We start from the raw sequence: 17,608 nt of genomic DNA, 5'->3' as shown, positions 1-17,608 counted from the left end.
ATTGACGGCGTGAAAGCAAGGTCGAATGTAACTTAAAGAAAAATCTCACCATGAGAACGAGCCTCCCATCGGCCCTTCAAAAGCTCACGCCACGAGCGCTCGGAGTAAGATCTCTATATTGCGATACCCTCGACCCACTTCTTGAGTTGAGGTACTGCATCAGGTATCCGAGCAGTAGCTACACCATTACAAAATATCGATGAGAAGGAAAGAAAAGGAAAAACTATAAAATAAATCTTGAAGGCAAGGTTTTACTTACGTTTCATGTTCCATTTTTCAGAAAATGGAATATCCTCGGCCGGGATTAAATCCGAGGTCTTCACTCTAACGAATTGGCCCAACCAGGCTCGGTCCTAATCCTCATGGATGCTTGAGAATGGGGTCTTACTGGCCCGATGTGCAAGCTTGATTAATCCCTCTCGGTAAAGTCGGGGACTATACAAACGCATTAAATGATCAATGGTGAAGGGACACCCCTCGATCTTGCTCACAAAGAAACGAAGAAGAATTACTATCCTCCAAAACGAGGGTTGAATTTGATCAAGGGTCACCTCGTACTTCTTACAGAAGGCGACGATGACCGGGTCTAAGGGGCCCAACATGAAGAGATAAGTGTAAGCACTCAAAAAACCATCTACGTGGGTGGTAATGGCTTCCTCGGGCTTAGGTACCACCACGTGCTTGCCAGCCCAGTTACAATCTTTTTTGACCTCAGAGAGGACGTCCTTGGTGACCAAGAAGATATATCTCGAGATCGGCTCACACCGACCCGACACAGATGAGGTTTTCTCGACCTTAAAATCAGCACTGGTTGGGCACCCTATAGGTACGAACAATTTCAAAGGGGGTTCCGGTACCGATTCCTTAACAACGACAGACGGAACATTTTTTTTAACAGATGGTCGTGAATAAGGGGGGTTTTCTTTTTGAGGAACAGATTTTGAAGTCTTTGCCATTTTTTATAAACAATGGAGAAAAAAAAGTGTTAGTAAAAGAGGAGGTGAGCTTAGCAGATAACTTATATAAATTTTCAAAGTACTAGAAGAGAAGAAGTTTTGAGGCTAAGCTAGAAAACCAGAAGATGAAGGTGATGAAGCTTTCTTAAAAACACAAGAGAAGAGTTTGGATGTAAAAGTTCTAATGAATGGATGAAAGGGGTATTTATAATTTTCTCAAAATGGCGGTTCGCATCCTGTAGCGGCCGACCATTAACTGACACTCATTTAATGCCTCGAAAACTGGACTGACGGGGTATTTCAGCTATTCTTATCACTTACGTCATGAAGTCGGCGTCATGATTTATCGAAGTGAGAATCGAAAGCTCATATCGTTTCTCATCATTTACTCTCCAGAAAATAAGAGGATGTTACGTCATGATATATCGAAGTAAGAATCGGAAGCTCATATCGTTTCTCGTCATTTATTTTCCGAAAAACGAGGGGACTATCTGTATACGGGTAAAATCGAGCTCGATATTCGATTGCGCTTCCAAGACTCCCTGATTAGGTCGGGGTCAAAATGTCTGTGATCGGATAAGGTCGAGCTTGAAAATCGATCTAACGTTCAATACAATCAGCCAAGATCGAAATATGGTGATTGAGATTGAACCCGAATCATTGTCGAAATTAGCTATCGAGACCATCAGATTTGCCCTCAAGTTAACCAAAGGCATAACCGGTCCCATTTCTAGCGGTCTCGAAAAAAACTTTCCCAACTCATCCGACAAGGGTCCGTAATTCTCGCCATTAACTAATTATTATGGCAGAAATCAAGGAATGACCCGAAAAGGGGAACCAACGGTCAGCAAATCAAGGACTTTTGCCTTTTATAGAACAATAAAATAATACCTTAAAAGGTAGATGACCCTTAATATATAAAGGGGACTTGACAAATCATAAGAACATTGTAAGATATACTGAAAAGCAATACTTTCTCTTACTCTTTTATATTTTGGTGTCAAATAAAGTGCGAGTGGCCTGCTTTCCTAAGCCGAAATCATTCAACTCACGTGGTTTACGGTTAATCTATCGTTATTTATTTCAATTGCAATCTAATTTATCGCTTTGTATCAAGTTAATCCACATGTTCTTATAACCACTAATAAATTCAATTGTTATCCGATTTTGAGGGTAAACAATTTGGTAATCACTTTGAATGTATTCTTGCAAAATTAAATATATTAATTCCTATCAAAATTAGTACAGTATATATATTTTTCCTCTTTTTGTTTTCTAGAATTCTCTGCCTACCAAATACGAAGCGTGAATTAACAAGGCAATGCGTCCTAGATTTTGAGATTAATGTAAGTTGATATATTTTGGTGTAAACATATAATGCAGAATAATTTTCTTTCGTCTTTCTAAAATCTAGCTAAAGAAGAAAATTTACTTATACTAGTATTTTTTGCGGTTTTAAGTAACATAAGTATATATAGGAGTATGTCTTTTATGTACATTTTTATCAGTTTTATAATTGTTGTAGTGTAAATTTTTTGGCTTAATTTACATTTAAGTCAGGTAAATTTATGAGAGGTAAGATTGTTTCCGGAGATATAGGCAAATATCGTCGGTGGCTCTCGACAAACAGATATTTGAAGGGTCCTAGAAATCTCTGTCCTTTTACTTCGGCAATACGGAGGTTGTTGTACTATGACTATCATCTCACCTTGCCACGTGTAAGGTACAAGTATCTTGATTTTTGACACGTCTGATTGTATAATTAAAACCAATAATGGGCCAGGCTGGATTAGCAATTTAAATGGTTTGCATTTATTGTTGATTTTCGGCATTAATTTGGTGGTTTCCTTTCCTTCTTTTCGTTTCTTTTTATGTTCTCTCTTCTTATTTCTCCCCTATAATTTAGCAAGATCCGCTAACATCAAATCTAAGGCCAAAACCCAAAAAAGAAAGAAAGATTGACATCCATTGACTAAGCTAGATGCGTTTTTACAACCCAATGACATTGTTTTTGTTCTGTTTACCAATTTTAGACAGTCAAACAAGTTTGTATATTTTCTAAGAAAAGAATATGACAAGCAATATATTTTTTATCAAATTATTCATCAAAGTAGTATTCTATGCTGTTAAATGTAAAATTAAATTCGTTGTCTAACTGTAGTATGTAAATCTTGATATTATAAAAGCAACATCGATTTTATAAGGTTGGATTATCACCAAGATTGTTTGCGTCGTATTCTTAAAAAATAAGAGTTGGTCTAATGTTATCAAATCTGACTCATACCCGGAAAAAAAAAATCACGAATCAATTCAACTTAAAGATCAAAATCAAATGTTAAAACTAAATTTATTTTTATTGCTCATCAAACTATTTTCAAATAACAAAAGATATAAATGGAGATCAGTATTAACAATACAAGATAATTTAGTCCCATGTGATAATCATTGATCACACAAAAGTGCTATTAAAAAAAAAGTAATCACTGCCAAAGTTGAAAAAGAAGCACAGACAAAAACAGAGCTTAAGCATGAGGTAAATGTGGTATTTCTATTAAATTAAATTAATGAATATTTACATAGTAGGAGTAGTATATATTTTGATAAATGTTGTTATTACTTAAATGGAGTTTTTTTTAAAAAAGAAAAACTATCTCCATTGATCATTAATGTGTAAAAAGTTACAATTGAGTTTGACATTCCAAACTTACATGATCATTGAGATGAGAGTAGTTATGTTTGTCCTAACAAAAGTTAATGAGTTATTGACCCGTAATTTAGGGGGGACTTAAATGGAGTTAATAAACAGTTTACATTAATTTTGTTAATTAATTTAACCATAATAAATCAACTACAGTTTAGTTTAGTGGAAACATTACTAGCATGTTTGGCCAAACTTATCTAAAGCCAAAAACACTTTATTTTTTTTAAAAAAATATTTTTCTTTTTTAAAATTAAAGTGTTTGGCAAGCTTTTAGAAGAAAAAAAAGTATTTTTGAGGAGAAACAGAAATAATTTTGAAGAAGCAGAAAAAAAAAGTTTATATCGAAAAGTAACAATTTTCAAAATAAGCTGATTTTTGCAATTTAGCCAAACTAGCTATCAATATCCATAAATTTGTTTCCAAATTGGTATGTCATAACCATTTCAACCAATCAACAGGGTCAAGACCCGATCCATATATTATCACTCCCTAAACCGACCCAATTGTGTTATCATCATCTTTCTCCTTCTCCCATTCACATCCTTTTCCTTTTCAGAATAAGTTTTGCAGTTTTGCTCAAATTTCTGAAGGGAATATTCTGAAATTTTCTTCTCATTTAGGTTAAAGATTTAAACTTTTCCTATTTTGGTGCTCGGATTTCAACTTCTTTTTGCAACCTTTTGTATGAAGCAAAATTGTGGGTCTCAAATAAAGTGGGATCTTGATTGATTTTAGATCCTACATTATCCAAAGAAGTGATCTTTTTGGGGTATATTGATTGTGTGTGATGAGATATTGAGCTAAAAAAGGAAAAAAATACAACCTTGAGATTTGAATAGTTATTTTATGGGCAGAGAATTGTAGGGGGGCGGGGGGATTGGTCATAAAGAATAATGGGGTTAAAAGGGACAGCTTTAGGGGAGAGTCGTGTAGAGAAACTGAAGAATTGTATAGTATATAGGTCTAGAATGAAGCTATGGATTATAAGGGTAACTACATCTGTGCTGTTGTGGATTTGTTTGGTTCAATTGACTATATTGGGAGAGACTTGGGGTCCTAGGGTTTTAAAAGGCTGGCCCTCTTGTTTTTCTCACGAATCCACTTCACTACTCGTCGTTAAATCGTCCCCTGCGGTCCCTGCTAGAGTTCTTCCACCAAAGAGTGAGTATCCTTTTGACTCTGTGTGTGTGTGTGTGTTTTCATGTCCATGTACTCAGCATTGTAGACTTGTTTCCCCCTTGCGTTCCAATAAGGCTAGAGGCCGAAGGCAGTTTCTTTTGTTCAAATAGTGTATTTGTGTTAAGATATTCATTAAGTATGTGTAAAATTTAATTTAGAATCCTTTTATTCGCACTTGAAGTCATTGTTTTAAAATCCAGAACCTATAAAGTTGAAATCTTGGCTTCGCCTTTGCATTCAATAACTAAGAGATCATGTTGCATATTGTGTCATAGAGATAGTCATCTTAATTGGGAAGTGGAATTATTAATGAGTATAGCTTAATGCCATTTATGCATATTTAGTTGGAGGACTTGTTATAGAAGGAATTTTACCTATTTTCAGGTTATTCTAACTATAATTGGTATACTTTTAAAGTATGTTGATCCATTTTTTTAGTTTTTGGCTTGGGAATATTATTGAAATCCCATACTACATCGTCCTATTCAGGTTAATCAAACTTTCTGGTTACCGTAATTTAAGAACACAATTGTTTTGCAAGTCTTTCAGCGGTTATATGTTTCCTGACCGTTAGTATTGGAAGTTCCAGGGGCTGAATTTAGAGCTCATAACTTCACATCTGAACGATTTGTCAGACTGATGAATGTTATGATTATTTGTGAATCTCAGGGGTTTACAGGAATAATGGTTACCTCATGGTTTCATGCAATGGTGGGCTTAATCAAATGCGGTCAGCGGTTAGTAGTTTGTTTTAGATCAATCAGTTCACTACCACATACAAATGTAATTAATTTGGATGACCAAAATTTTGACTCGTATGGATGATTTTGTTACTTGTTTTTTTCCCTTTGTTCTTTGTCTATTCTTGTTGCAGATATGTGATATGGTTGCTATAGCAAGATATTTGAATGTGACTCTTATTGTTCCTGAGCTGGATAAAACCTCCTTTTGGGCTGATCCGAGGTATGTCCACTCAATTGTCGTGATTTTTATCTTTCAAATTACTGAATTCTTATTTAGAAAGAAAACATGATTTTTATTAACAGCATTTTTTATTTGCAGTGAATTTCAAGACATATTTGATGTTGATCATTTCATAACGTCCGTGAGAGATGAAGTTCGAATATTGAAGGAGCTACCTCCAAGACTGAAGAAGAGAGTAGAGTTAGGAACGATTCATACCATGGCTCCTATTAGTTGGTCCGACATTTCCTACTACCATAATCAGGTTTGTGGTTTATTGCTAAATAAATGGTATTTTGTTATTGTTGTTAACTCTCGCATTTTTTTTCCAGTGTAATGATGGTCATTTTCTGAATACAGATTCTTCCCTTAATTCGGATGCATAAAGTAGTTCATTTGAACAGGACTGATGCTCGGCTTGCCAATAATGGGCAACCTATGGAAATTCAAAAGCTAAGATGCCGAGTTAACTTTGGTGCTTTGAAATTCACCCCTCAAATAGAAGAGTTGGGTAGAAAGGTTATCAGACTACTCAGAGAAGAGGGTCCTTTTATGGTTCTGCACCTGAGATACGAAATGGATATGTTAGCTTTCTCTGGCTGTACTCAGGGATGCAACAAGGAGGAGGTTGAAGAGTTGACAAGAATGAGGTGAAGTTAAATCCTTGTATTCATTGGTGGCTTTAAACATCCTTAGTTCTCTGGCTTATTAACGTCGTATTTATTTTCTGCAGATATGCTTATCCATGGTGGAAAGAGAAAGTTATAAATTCAGATTTGAAAAGAAGAGATGGTCTATGTCCTTTGACACCTGAGGAAACTGCTCTTACTTTAAGAGCATTGGACATCGATCCTAGTATTCAAGTCTACATCGCTGCTGGGGAAATTTATGGTGGAGAAAGGAGAATGGCTAATCTTGCAGCAGCTTACCCAAATTTGGTAAGTTAGTAGGTTCTAGTTACTTTTTACGATTCTGAATATGATGACTGAATTTGCAGACTCATTATTTTGCACGGACTTTGTTTTCTAACAGGTAAGGAAGGAGACACTTCTAGAGCCTTCTGAGCTGAGGTTCTTTCAAAATCACTCCTCCCAGATGGCTGCATTAGATTATCTCGTTTCTCTGGAGAGCGATGTTTTTGTTCCTACTTATGATGGAAACATGGCTAAAGTTGTCGAAGGACATCGCAGGTATTCTTTTTTAATAGATCATAGTAGTTGCATAATAAAAGGGCGACTTCATATTCCAATATTTATTAGGGATGCACATTACACATGGGGTTTAGTTGGTTTGCTGGTTTTTGTACAATCTTGATTTTTTCTTAATGTCCTCTATTCTATGTAGATATCTTGGATACAAGAAAACTATCTTGTTACACAGAAGACTTCTGGTGGATTTAATAGACCAACATAACGGTGGATCATTAACATGGGATGAGTTTTCTACCGCTGTTAAGGAAGCTCATGTTGAACGTATGGGCAACCCTATACAGAGATTAGTCATTCAAGACAGACCTAAAGAGGAGGATTACTTTTACTCCAACCCGTGCGAGTGCTTAGAATCATCTTATGAGGATGAGACGTTAAGCAACATTTAAATCATGGTTGGTGGTAACATTCGGGTTAGGAAAAGATACTTCTGTGCACTTCTATGACATATTTGGAGGAAATACCTATACAACACTCGAAAGATTTGAGCTCGATTTTGCTTCTTAGGGGGGTGTTGAAGTAAAGGAGGTGTTGCACTCCAAATCCTGAGAAGAACTCGGAAGCATTTGAAAGGGTTATATATAAATGTTTTTCCCCAGAAACCAAATAATCGAATACATGTATAGAAACTGTCCTTGCATTGCAGGGATATACATTGTCAATGGCAGTATACACAGAGGGGGTAGTACAACATAGATTTGTTTTGCAGGAACTTTTGGATTTCCTCAAATTTGAAGTTCCATTTAGGCTCCTCCATTCTTTTTTCTTAAATCTCGTGTGCTATATTTGCTTCTCCATTTTTTTTTTTGTTCTTTTACGTTTACCCCTTTATATATTTTTTTTTGCAAACATTTTTCTATACGTGCTGTTCTCAACAAGATCGACTCTTAAGGAGTTTGTGATAGTAATTTATTTGCTCCAATATACATAATCACATTCATTTTTGTTTTGATTCGTTCGGTTTTCCAGCACAGAACCTAAATTAATTCCCTATGCGTTGTGTGCTGGATATTGAGTCTTATTAAATAACACCCCCCCCCCCCCCCCCCCAAACACACACACACACAAAAAAAGGGACTGGTCAAGCCATGCTTGTGAATGATTAAAAGAGTTAGTGATTTCTCACATTTTGTCACTATTTTAGTAGAAAGAATTATCTTATACATGTCCTAATAGGAGATAACAAATGAGAGTTTACTTATACGTGTGCTGATAGGAGATATACTCCGATAAATTAAGCAATCTCGACAGGAGATAACAGATACTCAATAAATTAAGCAGATATGTGTAAGAAGATTCAAAGAGTATCCTTATATTGAAAAAGAAAATAAATTAAGCAATGTCGACAGGAGATAACAGATACCCGATAAATTAAGCAATGTTGACAGGAGATATAACATATACCCAATAAATTAAGTAGATACATGCAAGAAGATTCAAAGAGTATCCTTATATTGAAAAAGGGGGGAAAAAGAAGGGGGAAAGACGTGTTGTAAATGATTATGAAATGGGAAATGTGGATATATTCCACAAACACAGCATATGTAATTGGTGGTGGTTTGTACATATAATTTGATTGGTAAGCTGGGGAGTATGGCAGTGGAGATGCTTAGTTATTTTGTTAATGTCAAACATTTTGTTTATTCGTCCTTAAATATACAAAACTTTATGCTTTTGACATATTCCTTTGGTTTTTGATAGATTATTAACTGTTTGTTTAGTTCTATTTCTTTGGGTTTTAGTTTATGGCTGAAATTAGTTGTCATTAAACTCACTAACCATTTATGTTAATAAAAGCACTTTACAGCCCACTTGCATTAAACATATCAAATATACGTTATAGAAGAAAAAGTGAAGAAAGAAAACAAAGGCAACCAGAAATAAAGATGTTTAGTTTTTGTTTTGCTTTTCTGATATTGTCGTCAAATGCTTAAAGAAAACTAATATAATCGCCCTAATAAGAAGCCATTAGTGTGATAGGTGGTGTGCATAATCATTATCATTATGATTAATAATTAACATGTAGGTCGGCTGATACCTTAATTTTCTTGAAGAAAAATAAAAAAATGGAGTATTTGGGATCCATATAAAAAAACTAGTCACATAATTTTCATATTCATATTAGTAAGTGAAAGGACCCTAATGGCTAAACACTAAAGCAAAGCCACTTTCAGCACTTAATCTCCACTAAATTAATCTGTTTTTAGCAATTATTCCTCCTAACACTGGTGCTTTAGTGTGTTCTTGTTGAAAGGGTCATTATTTGCTTAATTTCAACTTTAGTTCATATATTATTGCTCAATTATTCAGTGGCAGACTGGCAGTGGCTCTATTCAACCAATTTTCAAATGCCAAAAGAACTAGAAAATAATATTTTTTTGAAGTTCTCAATCCTCACTTAGTTTCAATTCTTCTATTTGTTTGTTCACAACAACAACTAAAAACAATAACATTGCTCTGATCCCAAGTAAGTACATGAAAACTCACTATTCATGTTGCTTCATTTTATTTCGACTCATTTTAATATTATTATTTATTAATTTCTCCGCAGTAGAAGTTCTTTATGCATTATGTTAGTAAAAAAGTGTCTAATCCAAAATAAACATATTAACATGAGTAAAACTTATTCCTAAACTAATTGATACGAGTATCATTTAAATCAAACTACTAAACAAAAATAAAAAATGGAAAACGACGATAAAAGAAGTTAAAAGGTCTATATGGGCTTATTTAATTACAAATTATTGGGATCTTGCTTGGGATTCTCCCCCGTTAGAAATTCAAGAATGGCAATACCAAGAAACTGCTGGCCTATGATATATTAACAGATGAAAATTATTTTAGTGTTATGCTTATCAATTAAGTGAAGGATCCAAGAAGAAAAAACAACATCAAGGCAGGAATCCTAGTAAAAAAATTCAATTCCCCTCATAGTTTCAAATGCATTCGGCTTTTTATCAATCAATGCAAATAAATATGACTCTAGGTTCTATTTACACCATTATATTTAGTGCTAGGATTATTAACAAGCGAAAAAATAAAATAACAATTATGCCTACCGTAGTTATTAGCGGATGATTGTTTAATGTTTTTTTTACTATCTGCTTCATCTGGTCCACAATAAGGATCATTTTATATTTTTATTTTGGTTCAAAATAAGTGTTCATATACATAGTCAAAAAGAAATTAATTTTATTTTTTCAAAATTTGCCCTTATTTACATATTCTAATGTGTTAAGGTAACAATTAATTAAGATTAATTTAGTGAATATATCTTTTTTTCTCTAGGAATTTGTATCTTTTTAATTGACGTGTCAAAGATAAAATGATCACTTATTCTGAACCGGAGGTAGTAATATTTTTATGCATGAAGATAATTAATTCAATCAATGTAGTTCGATTCTATTATAAATTTTTTACCATAATCTCATTGGACAGGAAGCATGTCAGCCTTACATGCGGGCAATTTTTTTCTTTTTTTGGAACCAAGTGCATAAGAAGATTAAATTAGTGAGTTCGTTTTCTTTTTTTAAAGAGAGTTTGAACTCATAACACTATGTATTTGAATTTCTATCTCATAATCATTGAATTGATTCTCCGGAATCAACTAGATCCACTTGGTTTATTAATTTTTTATAGCACTTTTTCCTCATGAAAAGAAACGTATTTTATTAAATAATATATTGCAAAATAAGAAAATAAAGCAAGAAAATTTTACTAATTAACTTTCAAGACAATCCTCATTTTTAAATAAAGGTCCCAGGTAGTGATGTTTGATGAGACTAGACTCTTGCTTAACTTTCCCAAAAGACTCTAGATTACTAGTAATAATTTATTTGGATATTTCACATCAAGTGAATATATGTATGAGGCAGATGGTCGGTCAATAATGAAAAGTACCTAGTTGAAAATAAGGTATAATTGACAACAATTCATCACCCGACATGATATGATGTTATTCGCAGTGGCGGAGCCAAGATTTTTATTAATGAGAATCAAAATATAAAAAAACCAACTCACCAAAAAATTAAGGGGCGTCATATATATATATTTTTACATCAAGTGAATATATGCATTTGATAGAGATTGCTTAGATATTTTTGCTTTGCCTGTAAGAGCAAACTAAACCAGTGTTTAAACATAATTGGAAAGAATAAACCAATAGTGCATTAGTTGCCATTTTTACGATATTACCAATTAATGTTCTTTATTCAGTGTTATGCTTGTTCTTTGGTAACTTCTAGTTTGATAAGGATAATCACAAAAATGAATAAACTAATGAAGATTACAGATTTGGTCAAGAGAAAGAAACTTAATAATATTGTAGCCGCTCAAGGTTATTTTGATATATTGATCTTCCAGCCGGCTTCAATATTAACTTATATTTACAGTAAAAATTATCTCAATTTGCTAAAATTTTTCACCATCAATACATAGCTAGTAAACCCTTTCTACTATTGTTGTTACTATATTGTTTGGTCACAGCTCATGCCAGAGGAGAATTGTCTAGTAACAATAAAAGGTGGGATAGCTTTGAGTAGAATAGAATTGGCATGAATTTGACCTAGAAGAGCAAGTAAAATCTGGAATGAAGTAAAAGATTATCTCACTGTTCATCTCGCTTCATTTAAACTCATATTAGTCCAGATATTTATATGTATTATGAGAATTCATCATTAAGTGATTAACTCTGTTAATTTACCACAACTCTCATATATATATATATATATATATATATATATATATATATATATATATATATATATATATATATATATATATATATATATATATGTTTACCCGAAAAACGGATAAAGTTTAATTTGTACGTAATTTTAAGGATATGTAGTATAGCTTAATACAAATTGTAAGGATAAATAGAAGTCTCAAATAGGGATACCAAATAAACAAGGTTGGAAAGAAGATAATTTTTAGGACTAAGCAAGATGAATCAATCTATGAATCTTAAAAGAATAACTCTTCAATATAGGAGTGTATGGTGCTTGAATTTACAATGTAAGCCAAAGAACTGCCCTCTATAGAAATGTAGCCATCCTCTTTATAGTGGAGGATCCTACTTTAGATATAATAAAAAATACATAGTGGAGAACCCATGATAAATCAGTTTTTCCCTAATTCCGCCGAGATTCTCTCCCTTAGTGTGTTTGCAACTACTCTTGTCTGTGAGCTCGAGCTCGATCGGCCTCGGTGCTGATCGGTATTGCTTCTAGAACTCGATGTGGACTCGGAATCAGGTGATGATTCAGGCTCGGTATCAGTTGGCCTCTGCCCCTTAAGCTCGAAATTATCTCATCATAGTTCGATTCGGACCCGAGCTCGATAATGACTTCGAACTCGGTATTTGACCTATACCTGAAATCTGAAGCTCGTTCATACCATCTTCGGAACCCATCTCGATATTAAAAAAAATTTCTTCGATCCATTATGTTTTGACCTCGATCGATCGTACGAAGGCCGAAATCAATTTCGACCACATACATATAGTCCCCTCATTTCTCGGGAAGGATGTGGTGAGAAACGATATGATTTCTCAGTGGCTCAATTGGATATGCGCTGACGTTTGCATCGAGCCCGACCATGATGTCCGTGATAGCTGTCTGTCGGTTTAGCTTATCAAGGCATTTAATGCGTATCAGACGGTGGTCGGCCACCGCTGATATTAAACCGTCATTGCTTCAATCTATAAATAGCCCTTCCTTCCACTATTTATCACTTCTACGTCTTCAATCTTCAAAAAAAATTTAAGTTCTTTTTCGTCTCTTCTGAGTTCATTCACTGATCTGTGACTCTTTTCTGCAAAATTCTTCTTCTAAACCACCAAATCTTTGTCACCTTCTTTAAATCCAAAAATGGCGAAGACATCAAAAACCGTCCCCCAAAAAGAAAAAGCTTCTTCTTCCCAATCTGCCGCCGGCAAAACACCGGTGGATCCACGGCCTGAGGAGTGCATTCGGGCGGCGTGTGTTCTTACCTCCGATTTCAAACTTGATAAAGGTTTGCCGGTTCCTGGACGATGTGAGTCCGTATCGAGATATATTTGTTCGATAACTGAGGGGTATCGAGCACATAAAAAAAGATTGTAACTGGGGGAACAAAGAAATGGCAGTGCCGTCTCCCGAAAAGGATATTACTACTTACGTGAGAGGGTTTTTAAGTATGTACACTTACCCTTTCACGTTAGGTCCCCTCGACCCTGTTATCATAGATTCTTGTCGTAAATACCTAATAACCCTAGGCCAGATCCATCCTTCTTTTTGGCGGATCGTTATTTTGATCAGATACTTTGTGAACAAAATCGAGGGGATGCCTTTCACCCTCGATCATATCATCCGATTGTACCGTCCTCGCCTTTTTCGATGAGGGTTAATAAAACTTCAACGTCGAGCTACCAAGGCTCTGTTCTCGAGCATAGACGAAGACAGGGATCGAGGCTGGATGGGCGGGTTCGTTCGAATAAGGACTTCAGACCTGATTCCGACTGAAAATATGCCTTTTTCCGAGGAGTGGAACATGAAGCGTAAGTGTAATTCTGCTGTTATCTCCTACTTTTGTCCTTTCATTTCTTTTCTCACTGTTATCCCCCTTTTTGTGATCCAGCGGTTCCTTGGATACCCAGCGCAGTGCCCGATCTCAAGAACTGAGTACGGGATCTGGTTTCGACCTCCTCATACGTCGAGCGCTCATGGCGTGACTTATCAAAGGGCCGATGGGAGGCCAAAAATCACGGTAAGCCCCTTCTCGTATTTTTTGGTAGTTCGAACAAGATACTTTTCATACACTTTAATAGAATTTCCCGCATGTAGGTATAGGCAAAGATGCGGTTTTGAGGCCCTCGTCCGTCGAGGAAGAGGCTTCGGCCTCTATCCCAAAGCTGGTGAAAGATAATAAGAGGAAAAGAGCCTCCGTTCCCGAAGATCCAAGACCGAAGAAGAGGATGGCTCGTAAGCCGAACAAGAATACCATTCCTTTGATCGTAGAATCAGTTCTGTATCTAAGGGATGAAGACGACGACGACGAAGAAGAAAAAGAAGAAGAAGAAGAAGAAGAAGAAGAAGAAGAAGAAGAAGAAGAAGAAAATGATGGGTCCGCGCTGGCGGCCTGAACGAAGAAAACCACCGACGTTCCACAGGCAGCTGGATCGATGGTGGTTCATAAGGCTCCGCCTCAAATAGAGGATATATCGGAGAAAGATTCGGGCAGAGTCCCCGAGTTGTTGGAGATCGAAGATGCTTCCCATCGAAGCCAACGGATGGGGGATATGTCTGAAGGGGATCTCCCCGAATCTCTTCGAACCGAAGAGAATGCTCCAAGTGATTCACTTGGAGGAGTAGCAATCGAAGACTCGCCCACCTTCCCTACTTTTTCCGCAGGGGCGATTCGGGAAGCCCAAGCTTTGGGGGCCCTCGAACTAGACACTCATGATGGAGAGGATCCTTTTCGTGACCTGTTTACCGGTGTCGAGGACACTACCGGTACAAGTGATACATTAGATCTTTTTCACGGAGTGCAGTAGGCTTTGAATCAGGTAAGCCTTAAATTATTTTGTTGGCATTACCTTTATGTTTGCTTTTCTTTTCTAACTTTGTTTTTTCTTTCTTTGCATGCCGCAACAGTTCATCGAGAAGCATGTTCTCGATCCCGAACCGAGCTGCGTCGATATGAGGCCGACCTTCAACGGGTTACGGAGGAGAGGAACTCCCTTAAACTCCTCTTAGGGAAAAGAGGAGAGGAAATAAAAGACCTCCGAGCTGAGTTGGCCAAGGCTTACCAAGATCAGACCCATCCGTCCGAGCAGGTAATGATACTTTTAAAAGCCTATGGGCTCGATACCGGAATGATGGCTAATTTTTCGATCTCACAACTGCAGCAGAAAATTGAGATGATCGGGAAAAAAGGTGGAGTCTTTGAAGTGGAAAGAAGGTATGGATCGCTTTGCTGCAGAGAAAGAAGCTGCTCGAGCCCAATTATCATCGGCCAAAAACTAATTTCATAGTATGAAGGAGAAAAGCTCAGTTCAAGCAAGAAGAATAGAGGAGCTCGAGGCTCGATTGGCCTCTGAACTTTCCAAGGCCGAATCTAATGCCGAAAAGGCAAAGGCCGATGCGGATTCACTCGTGGCCTTCAATCGGGCCGATGCTGAAGCTGCCCAGGTTTAAGCAAGAGAGGCAGCCAAGACCGCCGATAGTCGAGCACATTGGGTCGCTGAACTTGCTAAATGCCGATCTCGTAGGGAGACCCTCGAGGAGATCCATGCTCGAGGTTTTGATCTCGCTGAAGAGATAAAAAGGGCTAAAAAACTCGAAGCCGATGTTGAAGCCTTGGCTTCCGACGATGACGATGATGATAATGATGATGATGGGAGTAAGAGCGGGTCCGAGAATGGAGGGGAGCTCGGTGGAGAAGATACCGCTCCCGGAGATAACCAAGAAACTTAGCCCTTAGTTTCTATATTGTAATCAATCATGTAAACAATCTTGTATATATATAAAAATATCTTTTTCTTTTACTGACTCACTTCTATTTTATTTCCTGCCTTGTGAAGATTTTATTCATGCCTTATGGTGGTGGCAGATTCTCTATTACATCAATCTTGGCACGGTCCACCTAAATGCCCTTACTTGACACTAGGTGTCCCAAGACTATACCCTCTTGTACCATAAAATGGCATTTTTCCCGATTTAGCACCAGATTAGTCTCCACACATCTCCGCAACACTCTTTTAAGATTTCTAAGGCAATCATCAAAAGAGTTTCCCACCACTGAGAAATCATCCATGAAAACCTCCAGTATATCATCTACCATATCTGTGAAGATGGCCATCATGCACCTTTGGAATGTGGCGGGTGCATTGCATAGGCCAAATGGCATTCTACGAAAAGCATAAATGCCATATGGACAGGTGAATGACATTTTCTCTTGATCCTCTGGGGTAATAGATATCTAATTGTACCCCGAGTATCCATCTAAGAAGCAAAAATGGGACCTCCCTACCAATCTATCTAGCATCTGATCAATGAACGGAAAGGGGAAATGATCTTTTCAGGTGGCCTTTTCACCGTTCGGTCAAGTGTTTAAGTTGACTGGCTCTCACGAGCAATTTCTTGCTCTAAATCAAGATCTCTACCATTTCTCAAGCTCACCGCCATAAGCGACTTCGGGCCCTGCTCTTTTGGATTAACATGTGTATCTGCAGGTAACGTCCCTTGAGGACGATTGTTAAGGGGCATGGATGATTTCCCTAGTTGAATCTCAATGCCCTTGATAGATGAGTCGTGTGACACTACCTTTTCTTGCATTTGGTGGACTTTTTCTTCTATTTTCCGCTGGCCCCAATGAGTTGTTGCAACATTCCTTTAATTTCAGATAACCCATCATCCTGCATCTCTATCTGTTGTTGTTGAGGTTGTTGATAAGTTAGCTGCTGATTTTGCTGGTTGTATCCTTGTTGCCTTTGGTAAGGTACTACTTGACCCTGTGGTCGCATATCTCCAGAATTGCTGGTGTTATTGTACTGTTGTTGTGCTGGTCTATACTGCCAATTTTGCTGCCCCCAATTCTGACCACCTTGCCTCTGGCCTCCATAATTTTCCACATAGTTCATGTTCTCTTGATAGTTCCGGTTGTCACATTCACCACTCCACGAACACACATATGGTTGGTTAATACAAGGTGTACATAATCCCCATTAGTAGTGTCAACTATGTGTACCTGCTTCTGGCCTGATTCATCAATCTTCTTGGTGAGGATACTCATTTGCGTCATCAGAGTGGCCATATTCTCTGCTATGGATTTGTTCGGGTCCAATGCTACTGAGTGAACTATAGGGGTGATTGTGGAGTTTCTTGTCATCCATCCAGAGTTTTGAGCTATTTTATCTAGCAGGACCTTACACTCTCTAAATGACTTGCTTAAAAATACTCCACCTGCTGAAGCATCAACATTGGCCTTCAAGCTATCTGCCAATCCCATGTAAAATTGTTGTCCCAACATCTGATCTGGAATGCCATAATATGGACACTTAACCAGCATACCTTTGAATCTCTCCCACGTTTCTTGTAATGTTTCAGCTGGTTTCTGCCTAAAGCTCAATATCTCATCAACCTGCTTGGCGGTCTTATTGGGTGGGTAGAACTTATTCAAATATTGCTTGACCAATTCCTCCCAAGTTGTGATGGAATTTATAGGAAGCGAATTAAGCCAAGTTTGGGCTTCTCCTGTCACTGAGAATGGAAATAATAACAGTCTTATTGCTTTTGGTGTCACTTTTTGTTGCCTTTGTGTGACACAAATCGACAGAAAATTTTTCAGATACTGCTGTGGATCTTCAATGTAAGACCCGGAGAATAGTCCCTTATTTTATAACAGATGTAGCATGTTGTTTATGATTTGAAATGATTCCGCTTGTATCTGAGGGATTGTAATTGAAGTTGCCAAATTTTCAGCGGTGGGTTGTGCCCAATCATACAAAGTTGCTTCTGGTACAAGAGGTGCCACACCCTGATTGTTCGGGTCATTCACATTGTTTCGATTGTTTTGATTATCCAAAGCGTCACCCATGTCCGGTTCAATTTGTTCTTTTG

At 36.9% G+C, this 17,608-nt stretch overlaps 1 protein-coding gene and 1 non-coding gene across 2 annotated transcripts; both read left to right on the top strand.

The window, feature by feature from the left end:
* The first annotated feature begins 4,403 nt into the window (after window positions 1-4,403).
* On the top strand, window positions 4,404-7,778 carry LOC104084990 (rhamnogalacturonan I rhamnosyltransferase 1-like). The gene is made up of 8 exons (XM_009588957.4): window positions 4,404-4,818; window positions 5,506-5,573; window positions 5,711-5,799; window positions 5,899-6,064; window positions 6,160-6,449; window positions 6,533-6,737; window positions 6,832-6,989; window positions 7,144-7,778. The coding sequence occupies exons 1-8, from the start codon at window positions 4,551-4,553 to the stop codon at window positions 7,394-7,396; spliced, it is 1,497 nt and encodes a 498-aa protein (XP_009587252.1). The 5' UTR covers window positions 4,404-4,550; the 3' UTR covers window positions 7,397-7,778.
* A 9,250-nt stretch (window positions 7,779-17,028) lies between these two features.
* Window positions 17,029-17,135, top strand: LOC117273939 (small nucleolar RNA R71). The gene has a single exon (XR_004503972.1). It is a non-coding gene; the product is annotated as a small nucleolar RNA R71 (small nucleolar RNA).
* Window positions 17,136-17,608: the final 473 nt, after the last annotated feature.

This window comes from Nicotiana tomentosiformis, chromosome 6, assembly GCF_000390325.3.
Source record: "Nicotiana tomentosiformis chromosome 6, ASM39032v3, whole genome shotgun sequence".
Lineage (NCBI taxonomy): Eukaryota > Viridiplantae > Streptophyta > Magnoliopsida > Solanales > Solanaceae > Nicotiana > Nicotiana tomentosiformis.
Note: the sequence above shows the minus strand (reverse complement) of the source record. Positions and strands in the feature narration are given on the sequence as shown.

Coding starts and splice junctions, on each gene's coding strand:
- LOC104084990 (XM_009588957.4), top strand. CDS start 4,551: ATGGGGTTAAAAGGGACAGCTTTAGGGGAGAGTCGTGTAGAGAAACTG. Junction 4,819..5,505: donor TAGAGTTCTTCCACCAAAGA/GTGAGTATCCTT, acceptor TGTGAATCTCAG/GGGTTTACAGGAATAATGGT. Junction 6,450..6,532: donor GAAGAGTTGACAAGAATGAG/GTGAAGTTAAAT, acceptor TATTTTCTGCAG/ATATGCTTATCCATGGTGGA.